Source organism: Erinaceus europaeus, chromosome 4 (genome assembly GCF_950295315.1).
Source record: "Erinaceus europaeus chromosome 4, mEriEur2.1, whole genome shotgun sequence".
Classification (NCBI taxonomy): Eukaryota; Metazoa; Chordata; class Mammalia; order Eulipotyphla; family Erinaceidae; genus Erinaceus; species Erinaceus europaeus.
In genome coordinates this window covers 115,776,572-115,793,021 of record NC_080165.1, presented here as the reverse complement: position 1 = coordinate 115,793,021, position 16,450 = coordinate 115,776,572, and the positions used below count along the sequence as shown (strand labels likewise).

Here is a 16,450-nt window from a genome sequence, read left to right as displayed (position 1 = left end):
GTCCAACGCTTGACGTCTCCGTCACCCAATCTGGTCCCCTATGCCTACACTGAACTTCTCTGTTCCATACTCTTGGAAACAGAGTTGGCAGTCAGCTGAGGTAAAGAACAAACACCTCATCACAGACCCCTGCAAGCGTCAACCCGGCTTTGACCTAGCACGTTATGATTGGGCCCTCCTCAATCGCTATCGAACAGGCCATTGCCAGTGCGCCGCTATGTTCCATCGCTGGGGAGCCAGAGACGACCCAAACTGTCCCTGCGGCTCCAGACAGACTATGACCCACATAGTCAATGACTGCCACCTCTCCAGATTCAAAGGAGGTCTCAAAACTTTACATCAGGCTCAACCTGACGCTGTTGACTGGCTACGGATGAAGGGCAAACACTAGTAGAAGAAGAAGAACTCTGACCAACCCTTGTACACCCTCCCACTGACTGCCAGTATCATACTCTATCCAGAGAATCCCAGGTTGCAAGATGCTTCTTTTGGGAGCTCAGGACAGCTACTGCTACCAAGTTGCAATCTTGGCTCCGCCCTGATGGATCCCTTAAGTGACTGAACCCTTCTTTTAGTGATAGAACTCTTAAGTGACTGAGCTCATCCTTACAAGATGGGGCTCTTAAGTAAATAAGCTCTTCAGTGACTGAGCCTTTCCTTAAGTGATGGAGCTCTTAAGTAAGGAAGCTATTAAGTGACTGAGCCCTTCCTTAAGCTCTTAAGTGATTGAGGTCTTCCTTAAGTAATAGAGGTCTTGGGAGTCGGGCTGTAGCGCAGCGGGTTAAGCGCAGGTGGCGCAAAGCACAAGGACCGGCATGAGGATCCCGGTTCGAACCCCGGCTCCCCACCTGTAGGGGAGTCGCTTCACAGGCGGTGAAGCAGGTCTGCAGGTGTCTGTCTTTCTCTCCTCCTCTCTGTCTTCCCCTCCTCTCTCCATTTCTCTCTGTCCTATCTAACAATGACTACAACAATGAAACAACAAGGGCAACAAAAGGGAATAAATAAATAAAATAAATATTAAAAAAAAAAGATTAAAAAAAAAGAAAAAAGAAAAAAAAAAAAGTAATAGAGGTCTTAAGTGACTGAGCCTTGCCTTAAGTGATGGAGCTCTAAAGTAAAGGAGCCCTTAAGTGGCAGAGCCCTGCCTTAAGTGATGGAGCTCTGAAGTAAAGGAGGGAGCCCTTCAGTGGCTGAGCCTTGCCTGAAGTGATGTAAAGGAGCCCTTAAGTGACTGAGCCCCTCCTTAAGTGGTGGAGCTCAGGAGTAAAGTGGCCATTAAGTGGCTGAGCCCTGCTTTAAGTGATGGAGCTCTGAAGTAAAGGAGCCCTTAAGTGACTGAGCCCTGCTTTAAGTGATGGAGCTCTGAGTAAAGGATCCCTTAAGTGACTGAGCCCTGCCTTAAGTGATGGAGCTGGGGAGTGAAAGGGCCCATAAGTGGCTGAGCCCTGCCTTAAGTGATGGAGCTCTGGAGTAAAGGGGCCCTTAAGTGGCTAAGCCCTGCCTTAAGTGATGGAGCTGGGGAGTAAAAGGGTCCTTAAGTGGCTGAGCCCTGCCTTAAGTGATGGAACTCTGAAGTAAAGGAGCCTTTAAGTGACTGAGCCCTACCTCTTAAGTGATGGAGCTCGGGAATAAAAGGGCCCTTAAGTGGCTGAGCCCCCTCAAGTTCTCTCTGTCCTACAAAATATTTAAAAATAGCTAACTAAAAAGCATCTATTTGTAAGGATAAACTCTTTTGCTAGTCTGTGTTCTTCAATTTTTAGCTGAACAGAGTTATGATATATTAGCTAGTACTACCACAAATAAAAGCCCCAAATACACCTTACACATGAAAGCAGATGGGAGTATAACATAGTACAGATATGGTAGTAAAAGGTATAGAATGACGTCATCTGCTGGAGGGCTTGTCCCGCGGGCACCATGGCCCTGCTCTAGGCGTGTGGGGCGTGCTGAGAGCTCCCTGGGCAAGTCCTGAGGGGACCTCGGGGCCAGCTGTGTAAACCCACTGTGCCTTCCCTTCAGTTTTGCCATTCGGCCAAGATGGCTTTCATCTATCTGTCTTGACTTTACTTAAAGAAGCTGATGACTTTCTACATTCACCTTTCTGATGAAAAACTACCGATAGTTAAAGCTCAGAACCCAGATGTGAAATTTTCAGTACTAATTAAACAAACTGCCCAACAATGGAGGGTACTTCCTAATGAAGAAAAAAAAAAGTATATTAAGATGCTTACAAGGCAGACTGGGAGGTATACAAAGAAGAGTTCAACAGAATTCAGTAACAGCTAACACCAAGTCAAATCGAGTCTTTGGAAAAAGAAGTCTTGCAAAAACATTTTTAAAAAGAAGGCATTAGGGAGTCGGGCGGTGGCGCAGCGGGTTAAGCGCACGTGGCGCAAATCGCCAGGACCTGTGTAAGGATCCCAGTTCGAGCCCCGAGCTCCCCATCGGCAGGGGAGTCGCTTCACAAGCGGTGAAGCAGGTCTGCAGGTGTCTGTCTTTCTCTCCTCCTCTCTGTCTTCCCCTCCTCTCTCCATTTCTCTCTGTCCTATCCAACAACGACATTAATAACCACAACAATGTTATACAACAAGGGCAACAAAAAGGAAAATAAATAAATAAATAAATAACTTAAAAAAAAAGAAGGCATTATTCAAAAAGAGAGAATTGACAATGCTTGGGAAACCAGAAAGACCTCGCACAGTTTATAACTTCTTTATATCTGAAAGATTCCAAGAAACTTAAGGACTTAGCACAGGGAAGGCTAAAATTTGTAAATGAAAGCTGGAAAAATATTTCTAGTTCTTAAAAGCAAGTATATATTCAACTTGCTGAAGATGATTAAATTTGTTATTATAATGAAATGAAAGTCTGGGAAAAACAAATAATCAAAGCTGGGCGAAAGTATCACCTACGTCGCAGAACAAAGTCCTCAAGAAACGATGACTCTGAGGATCATTAAAAGAGAAGACTGGGAGTCGGGCGGTAGCGCAGCGGGTTAAGCGCACAGGCGCAAAGCCAAGGACCAGTGTAAGATCCTGGTTCGAGCACCCAGCTCCCCACCTGCAGGGGAGTTGCTTCACAGGCGGTGAAGCAGGTCTGCAGGTGTCAAGCAGGTCTGCAGGTGTCTTTCTCTCCCCCTCTCTGTCTTCCCCTCCTCTCTCCATTTTTCTCTGTCCTATCCAACAACAAAAGAAAACAACAATAATAACCACAACAAGGCTACAACAACAAGGGCAACAAAAGGGGGAAAAAATGGCCTCCAGGAGCAGTGATTCATGGTACAGGCACGGAGCCCCAGCAATAACCCTGGAGGCAAAACAAAACAAACAAACAAACAAACCCCAGAAGACTGATGCACATGGCTTGAAGCGCAAGGACCAGCCTAAGGATCCTGGTTTGAGCCTGGCTCCCCACCTACAGGGGGGTCGCTTCACAAGCGGTGAAGCAGGTCTGCAAGTGTCTATCTTTCCCCCTCTCTATCTTCACTCCCTCTCTCCATTTCTCTCTGTCCTATTCAACAATGACGACATCAAGAACAATAACAATAACTACAATAATAAAAAAACAAGGGCAACAAAAGGGAATAAATATTAAAAAAAAACAGAAGACTGAGTCATGTTTATAATGGGTAAGACACAAGAAATGAATCAGGTCTCACCACCTGAAGCTATTGTAAAGTTAGAAAGGATAAAGTTGATAAACATTTGTATTTAATTACTTTTTCTTTAACCCATGGTCTTCTGAGAGTTGAATAAATTTTCTACTAGTGTCATGCTCAGGAAAACTCAAGCAGATAAAAGCTTTCTGTGGAACTTTGTATTTAGGAGCTACTGAGGGTCTAGATAATGACCTGCATTGCTTATCAGTGTATCATTTTACCTTTAGTAAAGGTAAACCAGACTGTGAAGTTTCTTTTCCCATTCAGAAATACACCAAATTGCAGAAGTCCGTGTTCTGTGATGGAAATATGCATTTATTTTGAGTTCCCAACATTTTCCTAGGTAAATTTAAGTTTCCTAGGTATCATTCCTTACTCATAGTTGATAATTGGACATGTAAGTAATTGCTTGTTTCAGTTGCAGTTTATTTATTTATTTTTCCCCTTTTGTTGCCCCCTTTTTATTGTTATGGTTATTGTTGTTACTGATGCTGTCATTGTTGGATAGGACAGAGAGAAATGGAGAGAGGAGAAGAAGACAGAGGGGGAGAGAAAGACAGACACATGCATACCTGTTTCACTGCCTGTGAAGTGACTCCCCTGCAGGTGGGGAGTCAGGGGCTCAAACCAGGATCCTTACACTGGTCCTTGCGCTTTGTGCCACCTGCACTTAACCCGTTGTGCTACTGCCTGATTCCCAGTTACAGTTTTTTATAAGAGATTTATAAACCTTTTATTCATTTTTTTCCTTAAACATTTTAATTATGTGATATCTATACATATTACCTTAAACAGCATGAATAAAAATTTTAAATGTTTCCAGACTATCTTTTAAAGTGAAACACTCATTTTTTAAATTTTTTCCTTGAAGTGGGAATTTGTATTTTAAATTCTTTTACATGTGAGTATATTTATCTAGAAAGTAGACTACTTGCTTAATTTTTAAAACAAGAGATCTAAAAGCCAAAGCCTACAAAAGTTTCTAGACTTGGAACCTGTAATTCTTAAACATTTTGCATACAAAAAATTATATAAGGGACAGCCAGTTGTGCTCCATGGGCCAAGACCAGCCCACTAATGAACAGGATGTTTGGGGACACAGACATATTTAAATAGAGATTTTTGTAATCAGCAAAATATAAACTATCTGACCCTATACAGAAAAATATTTCCAACTCATTGTCTATATTACAGTGTGCCTAGTGTTCTAATGCATTAATATGCTAGAATAAGTTTCAGAAATTCTTGTTTTAGAATGTTCATCACTACTATCATTAAGAGGTAAGATCTGCAAAAGGTTGCTTCACAGTATTAGCAAGAAAAATGATCTTTCATAGAAACAGGCTGGGAGAATGGATTGACCTTCCCATGCCCGTGTCCAGCATGGAAGCAATTACAGAAGCCAGACCTTCCACCTTCTGCACCCAATAATGATCCTGGGTTCATGTTCCTGGAAGGATAAAGAATGGAGGGGGATGGGATGTGGAACTCTGGTGGTGGGAACTGTGTAGAATTATAACCCTCTTATCCTACAGTCTTGCTGATCATTATTAAATCAATTAAAATGATCTTTCATTTCAGATTATATTGTAGTCTAATTAAAAAATTCATATAGTGTGGAATGGGATTTTTCTTGCTATTGGTTGGTGAAATGATCCTTAAGAGCTTTTTAGTTAGCTCACAACATAAAGCTTTAATGTCTTTCAGCATTTGTGTATCCCATTAAAAAGTCAAGCAAAGATATTCAAAATCCACACTACTTTTGTGAGCAAAATAAATTTTAGTATGGGGGTAGATAACATAATGGTTATGCAGAGATTTTCATGACTGAGGTTCCAAAGTCTCAGCTTCAAAACCCGCCCCCCCCTGTACCACTAGAGCTGAGCTGTGCTCTGGTTTAAAAAAAAAAAAACCTTGTTATAGAATATAAAATGTTAATTTTGTATGACTTCACAGAAACAGGACAGATCAAAATGTATATATAACTTATGCAAAAATACTTAGGAATTGTAGATCCCATAAAGTGATATATATATATATATATATATATATATATATATATATATATATTTTCTTATTTGTGAATTAGAAATAGGCAGAAAGTGATGAGAAGATGGCATAATTATCAGATACTATTGAACTTGACAAATGTGACTGAAGAGAAAGACCAGTAACTGGTTTTCTCCTATAGTTATGAATACGGGATAGCCTGCCCTTAGTAAAATAGACAATATTGGTCTGAGGCTAGAGTAGTTGGGATGAAGGGTTGGGGAATAAGATTTGTACTCATGTCTGCCACAACCTTTATCAGTTAGGTTTCCAAGAAAGAGTTAAACAATAATCCCTGGTAGAACCTAGATAGGTACTGATTATGTGCCGTGCTTAGGAAAATGGAGGGAATGATCACAGAAAGACCATTTCCTTACTGTGTTCTGTTCTTTAAAAGAACTTAGGGAGCATATGAAAATTAGTGTTTGCCATGATTATTACATATAGAATGGATAAGGCAGAAAGATGAGTTATATAAACAACTGCAGGACAAATGTAACAAGAAAACATATTTACTTCAGAGTTCTTAGATTTAACTTACTATATGCTGTATTGTACAAAACATATTTAAAGCATATTTTCCAAGACTTTTGGGGAAAGTCAGGTAAGTTCTTCAGTACCTAAATCAAATATAGGAAGAAAAATTAGAACCAAACCGTTTTACAATATTGTCATTTCCCACCCCATCCCCTCCAAAGAAAGTCATTGTTTGTATTTCAATATTAGAATGATCTGATTTTATGCCTTAAGAAGCTTCTGGAATACTATACACCAAATGCCATCCAGTTTAATATGCACAATTTTTCTATTAGAAAGAGTAAGAAGTTCTATCAGTAATCTGTGGTCACTCATAAAAGCCTTAGTTTCTAGACTTGCCTAAATCTGAGTAAAGATACCGAAGCAATGAAACAAAGTCATGCTTGTGTTTTTCTCAGCAGTCAGTCCTAGGGAGTGTTACCATTAGGATAATGAAAGGAGAGATGCTAGTATGAGTATTTTACTTTCTGCTTGTAAGGGAAATTATGTTTAAATTCAACCAATTATAATCATGTAATTTAGCATTTGCTTTTGACTAATTCCTTTCTTGGAAATGCCTTGCTTTTTAAAAAAGTTTACTCTGAATGTACATTTAAATTTCTGAATTAAAATATTACTATACAATACCCCGCACCACCATAAGCCAGAACTGAACAGTGTTCTGGTGAAAAAAAATACTATAAATGGATTTAAAGTTAAAAAAAGATATGTAATATTGCCAGGAGCAAAAACAAAGTTTCATTTCTGTCCCTGTGTGCATAAAAGTTATTCAGAACTGAGTCCAATAAAAAAAAGGAAAAGAGTAGGATAAGCTCAATGTGAAACTAGGTTCAACACACACAGACACACCTACAAATATCAGCAAGGAACAGTGGAGAAAGGGTCATAAAGGAATAACAAGGAAAAACATTTAGAAGAGTGTATTGCAAAGGATCATGGGACAAAGAAGAAAAAGAAAGGGGAAGAACAGCAGGAAATGAGTGAGTGGATCCTGCACATTCAGAGGATATGAGACGTTATATAATCAGGTGGAGCCTACACTGTGAGAAGGGGAGCCATGAGGATGCTCCAGAGAGGACAAAGAGAAATTTAACTAGAAACAGCTGAAGTAGGCCATCAAGATAACATCTTTAAGTGGAATAAGTCAGACTGAGAGAAAACACTGGGTAGAAAATGAAAGAGACTGACTATGAAAGGGAAAAGAAGAGACTGAATAAAAAGCAAAGAAGAATGCATAGTTCTGACAAAGGAGAGCTATGTCTGACAACAACAAAATGCAGGAGTGGCAGATCAGTGTGGTGAAAGCTGACAGTTCAGTATAAGGAAGCCAAGACATTAGACACTTGCTTAAAGAGGGAAGAGACAGCTCCTAAAGACACAAAATGAACCCAAACTCAAACTTTCTCCCATAGAATATTTATCACCTTAGGCTAGCAGAGGGTGAGACCAACAAAAGGAGGGAGTATAAAAAAGTTAAGTCGTATGAAAAGGGAAAGGAAATACTGTGTAGTGAGAATTCAAAATGAATATGAAACTAGGTTAATGTTTGTGTGCATGTTATGTGTAGAAAATATGGTTCATAAAAACACTGGGTTTTACCCAACAAGAACTTGAGTTTTAGCATGAAGATTTTACCTGAAGATTTGGCATGAGGTCAGATACCAGGGTTAACACTGGGGGAATATTATGAACATTTTATGGTCTCTTGTTTGCAAATACTTTTTAATAAATATATATTTAATTTTCTAATTATCTTTATTTATTGGATAGAGACAGCCAGAAATCAAAAGGGAAGGGGATGATAGAGAGGGAGAGAGACAGAGAGAAACCTGCAGCCCTGCTCCACCACTCAGAAAGCTTTCCCTCTGCAGGTAGGGACTGGGGGTTCGAACTCCAGTCCTTGTGCATTGTAACATGTGCACTCAACCAGGTGTGTCACCACCTGGCTCCAATATATATATATCTAATAGTCCAGTGCTTTATCCATTTATTTATTTATTGGAGAGCAACAGAGAAATCAAGAGGGAATAGGGTGATAGAGGAGACACACCTACAGCTTTGCTTCACTGCTTGTGAAGCTTCCCCTCTGCAGGTGGAGCCTGGGGGCTTGAACATGAATCTTTGTACTTTGTGATAGGTGTGCTCTACCAGGTGTGCCACCGGCTGGCCCCTCATACACAAATAATTAAAATTTATTTAGAGTTATGATCATAACCTAAATCTGTTATACAAGTGTATGTATATATAAACACACACACGCACAGTTTCTACTGGTATAATTTTACTTCTTGATATATATATATATATATATGCTTTTTTTATACTTTATGGGCATTAATCCTCTATCTGTTACAAAAGATTAATATACTGTGAAAAAATTTCCTCAACCTCGGATATCGTTTTTAGATTTTCATTAAGGTGTATTTTTTCTCCTTGACCTACATAATTTATTTTTCTTCCAGTATCTTTTATTTATTTTTATTGGGGTAGTAATGGTTTACAGTAAATACAGTTGTTGGTATATATGTAAAATTTGTTTCCTTTTTTGTAAAACACTCATTCCCAGCCTAGGTATTCCTCCACCATCATGCACCAAGAACTGAAGGCCCCCTCACTCCCTTATTCCATGAGTCCTTTACTTTGGTACACCAAAGCCAGCCCAAGTTCTATTTTGTGTTTCCCCTTTCTGTAATTACTTGCTACTTCTGTCCATGAGTGAGATCATTCCATATTCATCCTTCCCTTTTTGGCTTACCTCACTTAACATGATTCCTTCAAGTTCCATCCCAGATCAGATACAAGTGACTTTATCTTAATAGCTGTATAGGATTCCATTGTTTATATATTCCACAACTTTCTTAGCCACTCATCTGTTGTTGGACACCTGGATTGCTTCCAGGTTTTGGCTATTACAGATTGTGCTGCTGTGAACATAGGTATACACAGATCTTTTTAGAAGGGTGTATTTGATTCTTTAGGCTATACCCCCAGGAGAGGAATTGCAGGGTTTTAAGGTAGATCATTTCTAGGTTTCACAGAGTTCTCCAGACTACTCCCCGCAGGGATTGAAGCAATTGACATTTCCATCAACAGTGCAGAAGGGTTCTTTTGTCCCCACAACCTCTCCAGCATTTGTTGCTATCATTTTTTTTTGTTGTTGTTGCTATCATTTCTGATGTGTGACATTCTCACAGGAGTTAAAGTGGTATCTCATTGTTGTCCTCATTTGCATTTTTCTGACAATCAGTGACTTGGAGCATTTTTTTAAAAATTTATTTTATTTATAAAAAGGAAACACAGACAAAACCATAGGATAAGAGGGGTACAACTCCACACAATTCCCACCACCAGAACTCTGTCTCCCATCCCCTCCCATGATAGCTTTCTTATTCTTTAATCCTCTGGGAGTATGGACCCAAGGTCATCGTGGATGCAGAAGGTGGAAGGTCTGGCTTCTGTAATTGCTTCCCGCTGAACATGGGCTTTGACAGGTTGATCTATACTCCCAGCCTGTCTCTCTCTTTCCCTACTGGGGCGGGGTTCTGGGGAATCGGAGCTCCAGCACACATCGGTGGGGTTGTTTGTCCAAGGATGTTTGGTTGGCATCATGTTAACATCTGGAACCTGGTGGCTGAAAAGAGAGTTAACATATAAAGCCAAACAAGTTGTTGACTGATCATGAACTTAAAGGCTGGAATAATGCAGATGAAGAGTTGGGGGGATCCTCCATTTTGTAGATAGCTAGTAAGCATATTTTAGTTATATTCCAAAGGGTCTGTGGCCATATTAGTTATATATATATGTTGACCTTTTGGATCTCTGCTTTGGTGAATATTTTGTTCAGATCCTTCTCCATTTTTGGATGAGATCATTTGTTTTTTATATTGCTGAATTTTGTAAGATCTTTATATATTTGGTTATTAGCCTCTTGTCTGATGTATGGCATGTAATGATCTTCTCCCATTCTGAAAGGATGATGGTTTATTTTGATGTACAGAAACTTTTCAATTTGATGTAGTCTTACTGGTTTACTTTTGTTTTTGTCTTCTTTGCAATGGGACTTGTGTCACTGCAGATATCTATAAAAGTTAGATAGAAAAGAGTTCTACCAATATTTCTTCTAAGTATTTGATAGTTTCGGTCTAACATCTAAGTTCTTTATCCACTTGGAGTTTACTTGACTTGGAGTTTACTATTTATTGTGTGTTGTGAAATACAGTTCTTCAGTTTCATTCTTCTGCATGTTTTTACACAATTTTCCCACCACAATTTGTTAAAGAGACTCTCCTTACTTCATTTAAGAGTTTGGGCCCCCTTATCAAGAATTAGATATCCATAAGTGTGGGGCTTATTTCTGGGCTCTCAATTCTATTCCATAGGTTAGTGTGTCTATTTTGCAGGCGGTTTTGATTACAATGGACCTACAATATGTTCTAGATCTGGGAGTATGATACCTCCAATTCTGTTCTTTTTTTCTCAAGATTCCTTTGATGACTCTGGGGAAGGAGGAAAGCTATGAGATGGAAGGGATCTGGGTTTCTGATGTACGATGGTGGAAAAGGGCGTAAGCTGGGGAAAGGAGTGTCTTGCGGACACCTACTGTGGGGAAATGTTGGGCCTACTTGCTAACAACTGTATTTTAAACCATCAACGGCCCCCCACCAAGTGGAAAAATCAATAATTTTAACACACATACACAGAAAAGGATTTATTAATTTATGAGTATATAGTTAACATGTACTATGTCCTTTCTGTACAATTAGACTTTATTTATTGTTTTGTAATAAAAATATTAAAAAAGGTGAATTTTGAACCTACTTCTCACAAATTGACAATTTCACAAATTTGGATATATTGTGGGTGTTAAAATCTCACTTTAGACAAACGCTACTTCTACAAAATAGAGAAAATAGGCCTTTCCTATATTTCCTACACTACATTTTCCAGAAGAAAACATCACCATTAAAACATTTTTTTCAAACTTGCCTCATTTTGTGGGAAAGAAAAATTGTTCTCCTTCTTTTATTTTTTTAAATGTGTTCCTTTTTGTTGCTCTTGTTTTTTATTGTTGTAGTTATTATTGTTGTCATTGTTGGGCAGGACAGAGAGAAATGGAGAGAGGAGGGAAAGACAGAGGGGGGGAGAAAGACAGACACCTGCAGACCTGCTTCACCGCCTGTGAAGCAACTCCCCTGCAGGTGGGGAGCCGGGGGCTTGTGCCATCTGCGCTTAACCCAATGCGCTACCGCCCAACTCCCCTGTCCTCCTATTTCTTTACCATTTCAGATTCTAATACTGTATCTTTCTTAACGCAAGTAGGGATCTCCCCCCCTTATTTTGAATCTTTTTTTTCTGCCTCCAGGGTTATCACTGGGGCTCAGTGCTGATACTATGAATCTATTGCTCCTGGTGGCCTTTTCTCCTCATTTCATTGGGTAGGACATAAAAAAATTGAGAGGGTGGAGGAGACAGAGAAAGAGAGAGAAAGAGAGACACCTGCAGACCTGCTTTACCTCTTCTGAAGCATTCCCTATGCAGGTGGGGAGTGGAGGCTCAAACCTGGATCCCTGTGCTTCATACTATATATACTTAACCCAGGGCGCCCCCTTACCCTTGATTTTGTATCCTGAATCACTCTACTCAAGGAACTCTCTCTCCTTTCACTTGGTAAATACTCTTGTCACTCTCCTCTCTACATAAGTTTTCTTTATCCTGTATTTTCCACTAATTATTGCCCAACTTTCTCCCCGCCTTTTTTTTTTTCTTTTCCTCCAGGGTTATTTGCTGTGGCTTGGTGCCTGCACTACAAATCCACTGCTCCTGGAGGCTATTTTTTTTTCTCCCCTTTTTGTTGCCCTTATTATTTATCCTTGTTATTATTATTGTGGTTGTTATTGCTATCGTTGTTGTTGGATAGGACAGAGAGAAATCAAGAGAGGAGGGGAAGACAGAGAGGGGGAAAGAAAGATAGACACCTGCAGACCTGCTTCACCACTTGTGAAGTTACCTCACCCCTGCAGGTGGGGAGCCAGGGGCTCTAATGGAGATCCTTACACCAGTCCTTGCGCTTTGCACTATGTGCGCTTAACCCACTGCCTGGTCCCCTTTCTTCCCCCTTTTAAGTCTTGCTTCTAGAAGAAGCACTCAATATTCTGGTGACTTTTTCCATTGTGGCTGTAAACAATTTGATTTACAATTCCCGGATTCTTCATAGAAATAATCTGACTGAAGGCCACAAAAGGCCTCCTGGTTGCAACCCCAAAGGTATTCTTTCTGTCCTTTTCTCAATGCCATGTGTTATGTATTGTTGACCAAGTCTTTCCTAAATCTTTTTCTATGGACTCTGGACACAACTTTTGCCCACTTTCCTCTTACCTTCATTTGAATGACTTTTTCACTGGTTTGCTCATTCTTCTCCACTTGCATATTCACTATGGGCCCTCTGTGTTCATGGTACTGTTCTGCACCCACTTCAGAACTAAAAGAAAAAAATATGAGAAACAGGAAAAAAAAAGTCAGTGAGAAAACTGCAGCTACAGTGCAGATGAGACTCTGGTCTAACGAAGTAGCTGTGGGAAGGGAGGGGAAGATCTCAGAGAAAAATCATTTGACAGGCTAGTTGAGTGTCTGATCTTCTTACCTTTAACTTCTCCTAATCTATACACAATCTAACTGAAGCCACTATGAAATATATTCATCCTCTTGACTTTAGCATATAGCCAAGTTGAAGCTACAGGGATCAGATTTACCTTCTGCTGAAAGTAACCAATGTACTGGACTAAAAAATAAAACACCAATTTAAATGGTTATGGGTACCAGGTAATAAAGAATAGTGAAAAAAAAAGGAATGTTTTAATGGCTGAAATTATTTCCATAAGACAGGCATGGAACCACCTTTCTGTTAAAAGGCCATTTGGATATTTATAACATCATTTACAGGTCATAAAAATAATCAACTTACAATTTTCACTTTATGTAGCTATGAAAAAGCTTCCTATATGTACTGAATGTTGAATTCTCCTTGAGTTAAGAGCTTTAAGATTATGTCTCAGGGAGATGAAACTTGTATGGGAGTCAGGAGGACTCCCCTACTAAGAGCTGGGGGTCTGGAAAGACCAAGGTGATTAGACTCCACAGACTTCGAGGAAGGAACTTGATCTGTGCAAAGGGATTCTTTTAAATATACAGTGAAATACTGATGAGCATTCAAATTGTTCAGAAAGTTAAGCAGACACATGAAAGAAATATAAATAATACATTTAAAAATCATTAAAGACTTTTCCTTTTAAATATTCCATTCATTTAATTATATTTAGATAGAGACACAGACAGAAGTTGAGAGGGAAGGGGTTGGTAGAGAGGGAGGGAGAGAGAGATAGATACCTATAGCATTGTTTCACCACTTGTGAAGTTTCTCATCCTTTAGGTGGGGACCAGGGGTATGAACCTGGGTCCTTGTGCACTGTAACATGTGTGATACTGGGCATGCCATCACCAGGCTCCATTCCAAATTTAATTTTTAAAGATGAAAATTAAAATATGAACGCAACGATGGCCACCTCAATATGCTTCACTTCAGACTGTGTCCAGAGACTTCATGTGTGGAATGACAACCCTTCAACTTCATTACTCGGGTGAGACCTTTCCTTTCATAGTATTCTCTAATTTCATCTCAGGTGGTTCACTTTCTAACAAAGTCCCAAAACCTAGATATACACCAGGTTCTGTGAGAGAGAGAGCATATGTTCACACATATCCATAAACTAGTGCAAAATATATACCTGAAAGCAGAAGTACACTAGAGTTTGCAGTGAGTATCCCCCTAACACTTCCTCTCCACTATTCCAAGCTTTGGGTCCATAATTGCTCAACAATTGGTTTGGCTTTGTATGTTAACTCTCTTTTCAGTCACCAGGTTCCAGATGTCATCAGGATGCTGGCCAGGCTTCCCTGGACTGAAGACCCCACCAATGTGTCCTGGAGCTCAGCTTCCCCAGAGACCCACCCTACTAGGGAAAGAGAGAGGCAGACTGGGAGTATGGACCAACCAGTCAACACCCATGTTCAGCGGGGAAGCAATTACAGAAGCCAGACCTTCCACCTTCTGCAACCCACAATGACCCTGGGTTCATGGTCCCAGAGGGATAGAGAGTGGGAAAGCTATCAGGGGCGGGAGTGGGATACGGAGATTGTGTGGTGGGAATTGTGTGGAGCTGTACCCCTCCTACCCTATGGTTTTGTTAATTTATCCTTTCTTAAATAAAAAAAAGAGAAAAAAAATTAAAATATGATGAAAAAAATACTAGATGGGATTCAAGACGGATTGGGACACTGCAGAAATAATTACTAAGTACTTTGAAGACATAGAAGCAAAAACTATCCAAGACGAAATGAAAGGAGAAAAAAAAACAATTAAAATAAAAATTCAGTGAGCAACTTTATACATCCTAATAGATGTGTGACTAATGCCCCTGACCCAAAGAGATCAGAAATGGGGGGTAATAAAAATATGAGAGTAATAAAAAAAAAGCAGAACGGTTTAAATTATTCTAAATTTCATTAAAACCGTAAGTTGATAGATCCAAAGGCAATCAACCTTTGGTAAAAAAAAAAAATTTAACTGGGAACATAATACTCAAATAGTTCAAAAACAATGGGGAAAAGTAAAATTAGTCAAAGTGGGGGAAAATATGCTATGCATAGAGAATAATATATAAATACAATCGTCTTTTTCTTGTTGGGAAAAAAAAAAAGGGAAGAGACAGTGGAGCAATACCTGAGCAACACAAAAAAAGTGAATCCACACAAGGGTTTACACAAATGAAAATAGCTTTTAAAATGAAGGTAACCGACTATTTCATACATATGTAAAGTTTTCATTTTTAGCTAGTCAACTCTATAAGGAATGTTCAAGGCAGTCCTTTATGTTAATGAAAACAACAACAGATAAAAGATCACATTAATACAAAAACTTAAAAATATTAGGAATGGTTACAAAATGGGAATCCAAGTAAGTTTTTCTTCTTATTCAATTTCTTCAAAAGGTGATGGAGTAAGCAAAAATCAATATACTACTGAAAGGGGTTTATAACACACAAAAATAAAATGTATGGCTACAGAAGCATGCAGGTCAGGAGGAAATAGATATCTAGGTCCAGGAAACCCAAATAGATGAGCCGAAAGAAATATACACTCATGTACATAATTAAAATGTCAAAAGCTAATGTTAGAGAATCTTAACAGCCGTAAGAAAAACCATTTGCTATGTAAAAAGAACCCCCTTTAAGACTGTGAGAAGATTTTTCAGCAGAAACAGATCAAAAGGTGGTGGCATGATATACTCAGGTGCTGGAAGGGGGGTTAGGGGAAACCCCTTCTAACCAAGAATACTCTAGCAGAAAAAATTGTCACTCACATGAAGGAGTCAGAGTTTTACAGACAATCAAAAGCCAAAGGAGCTGACCACCAGTGAACCAGCTTCAAAAGAAATATTACAGGAATTATTTAATGGGAAGAGAAATAAAACTAAGCAGTAATGAAAACACCTATGAAAATAAAAATATCACTGGTAAAGGAAATAGTAGCAGATTAATCACTTGTAAAGGTAGTATGAAAAACTGAAGATTAAAGAGTGGAGCATGATAACTACAACAGTTAAATTATATTTATCTATATCTATCTGAGCTATTAAACATTATTTTAAAAGTTTTACTATATTTCGGCTAGAAAGTTCTAGATGCTACTATGATCTCATCCTGACTTTCCTGAGCAGATAACCTCACCAATGCTTCCTGGAACCTCACCACTCCAGAGCCCTGTCCCACTAGGGAAAGACAGAAACAGGTTGGGGTTATGGATTGACCTGCCAATGCCCATGTCCAGTAGAGAAGTAATTACAGAAGCCAGAACTCCCACCTTCTGCATCTCATAAAGAATTCTGGTTCATACTCCCAGGTGGGTAAATAATAAGGAAGTTTACAATGGAGAGGATGGGACACAGAACTCTGGTAGTGGGAACTGTATGGAATTATATCCCTATTATTTTAAAATCTTGTAAATAAATACTAAATTACTAATAAATAAAAAAAAAGTTTATTCTTTTCAAGTCACTGTTAAAGAGAATGAAAAGAGAAAACAAGAGGCTGGAACTAAGTATCTGCATGTCATGTATACTATAAAGAACCTATTTAGAACCAACACCTGATC

General features: G+C 39.1%; 1 protein-coding gene and 1 pseudogene across 5 annotated transcripts in view; one reads left to right on the top strand and one right to left on the bottom strand.

Moving 5' to 3' along the window:
* AHI1 (Abelson helper integration site 1) overlaps positions 1-16,450 on the bottom strand; it is a 270,191-nt gene that overhangs the window by 80,552 nt on the left and 173,189 nt on the right. For 4 of the 5 annotated variants that reach the window (XM_060190404.1, XM_060190403.1, XM_060190406.1 and 1 more), the window contains one exon: positions 12,620-12,722. In XM_060190404.1, coding sequence (XP_060046387.1) covers positions 12,620-12,722 — 103 coding nt within the window. Of the gene's footprint in view, positions 1-9,509; positions 9,876-12,619; positions 12,723-16,450 lie in introns of those variants that run through there. The other variant, XM_016186824.2, reaches the window with a different exon arrangement.
* LOC103110845 (transcription factor A, mitochondrial-like) lies at positions 1,880-2,959 on the top strand (annotated as a pseudogene).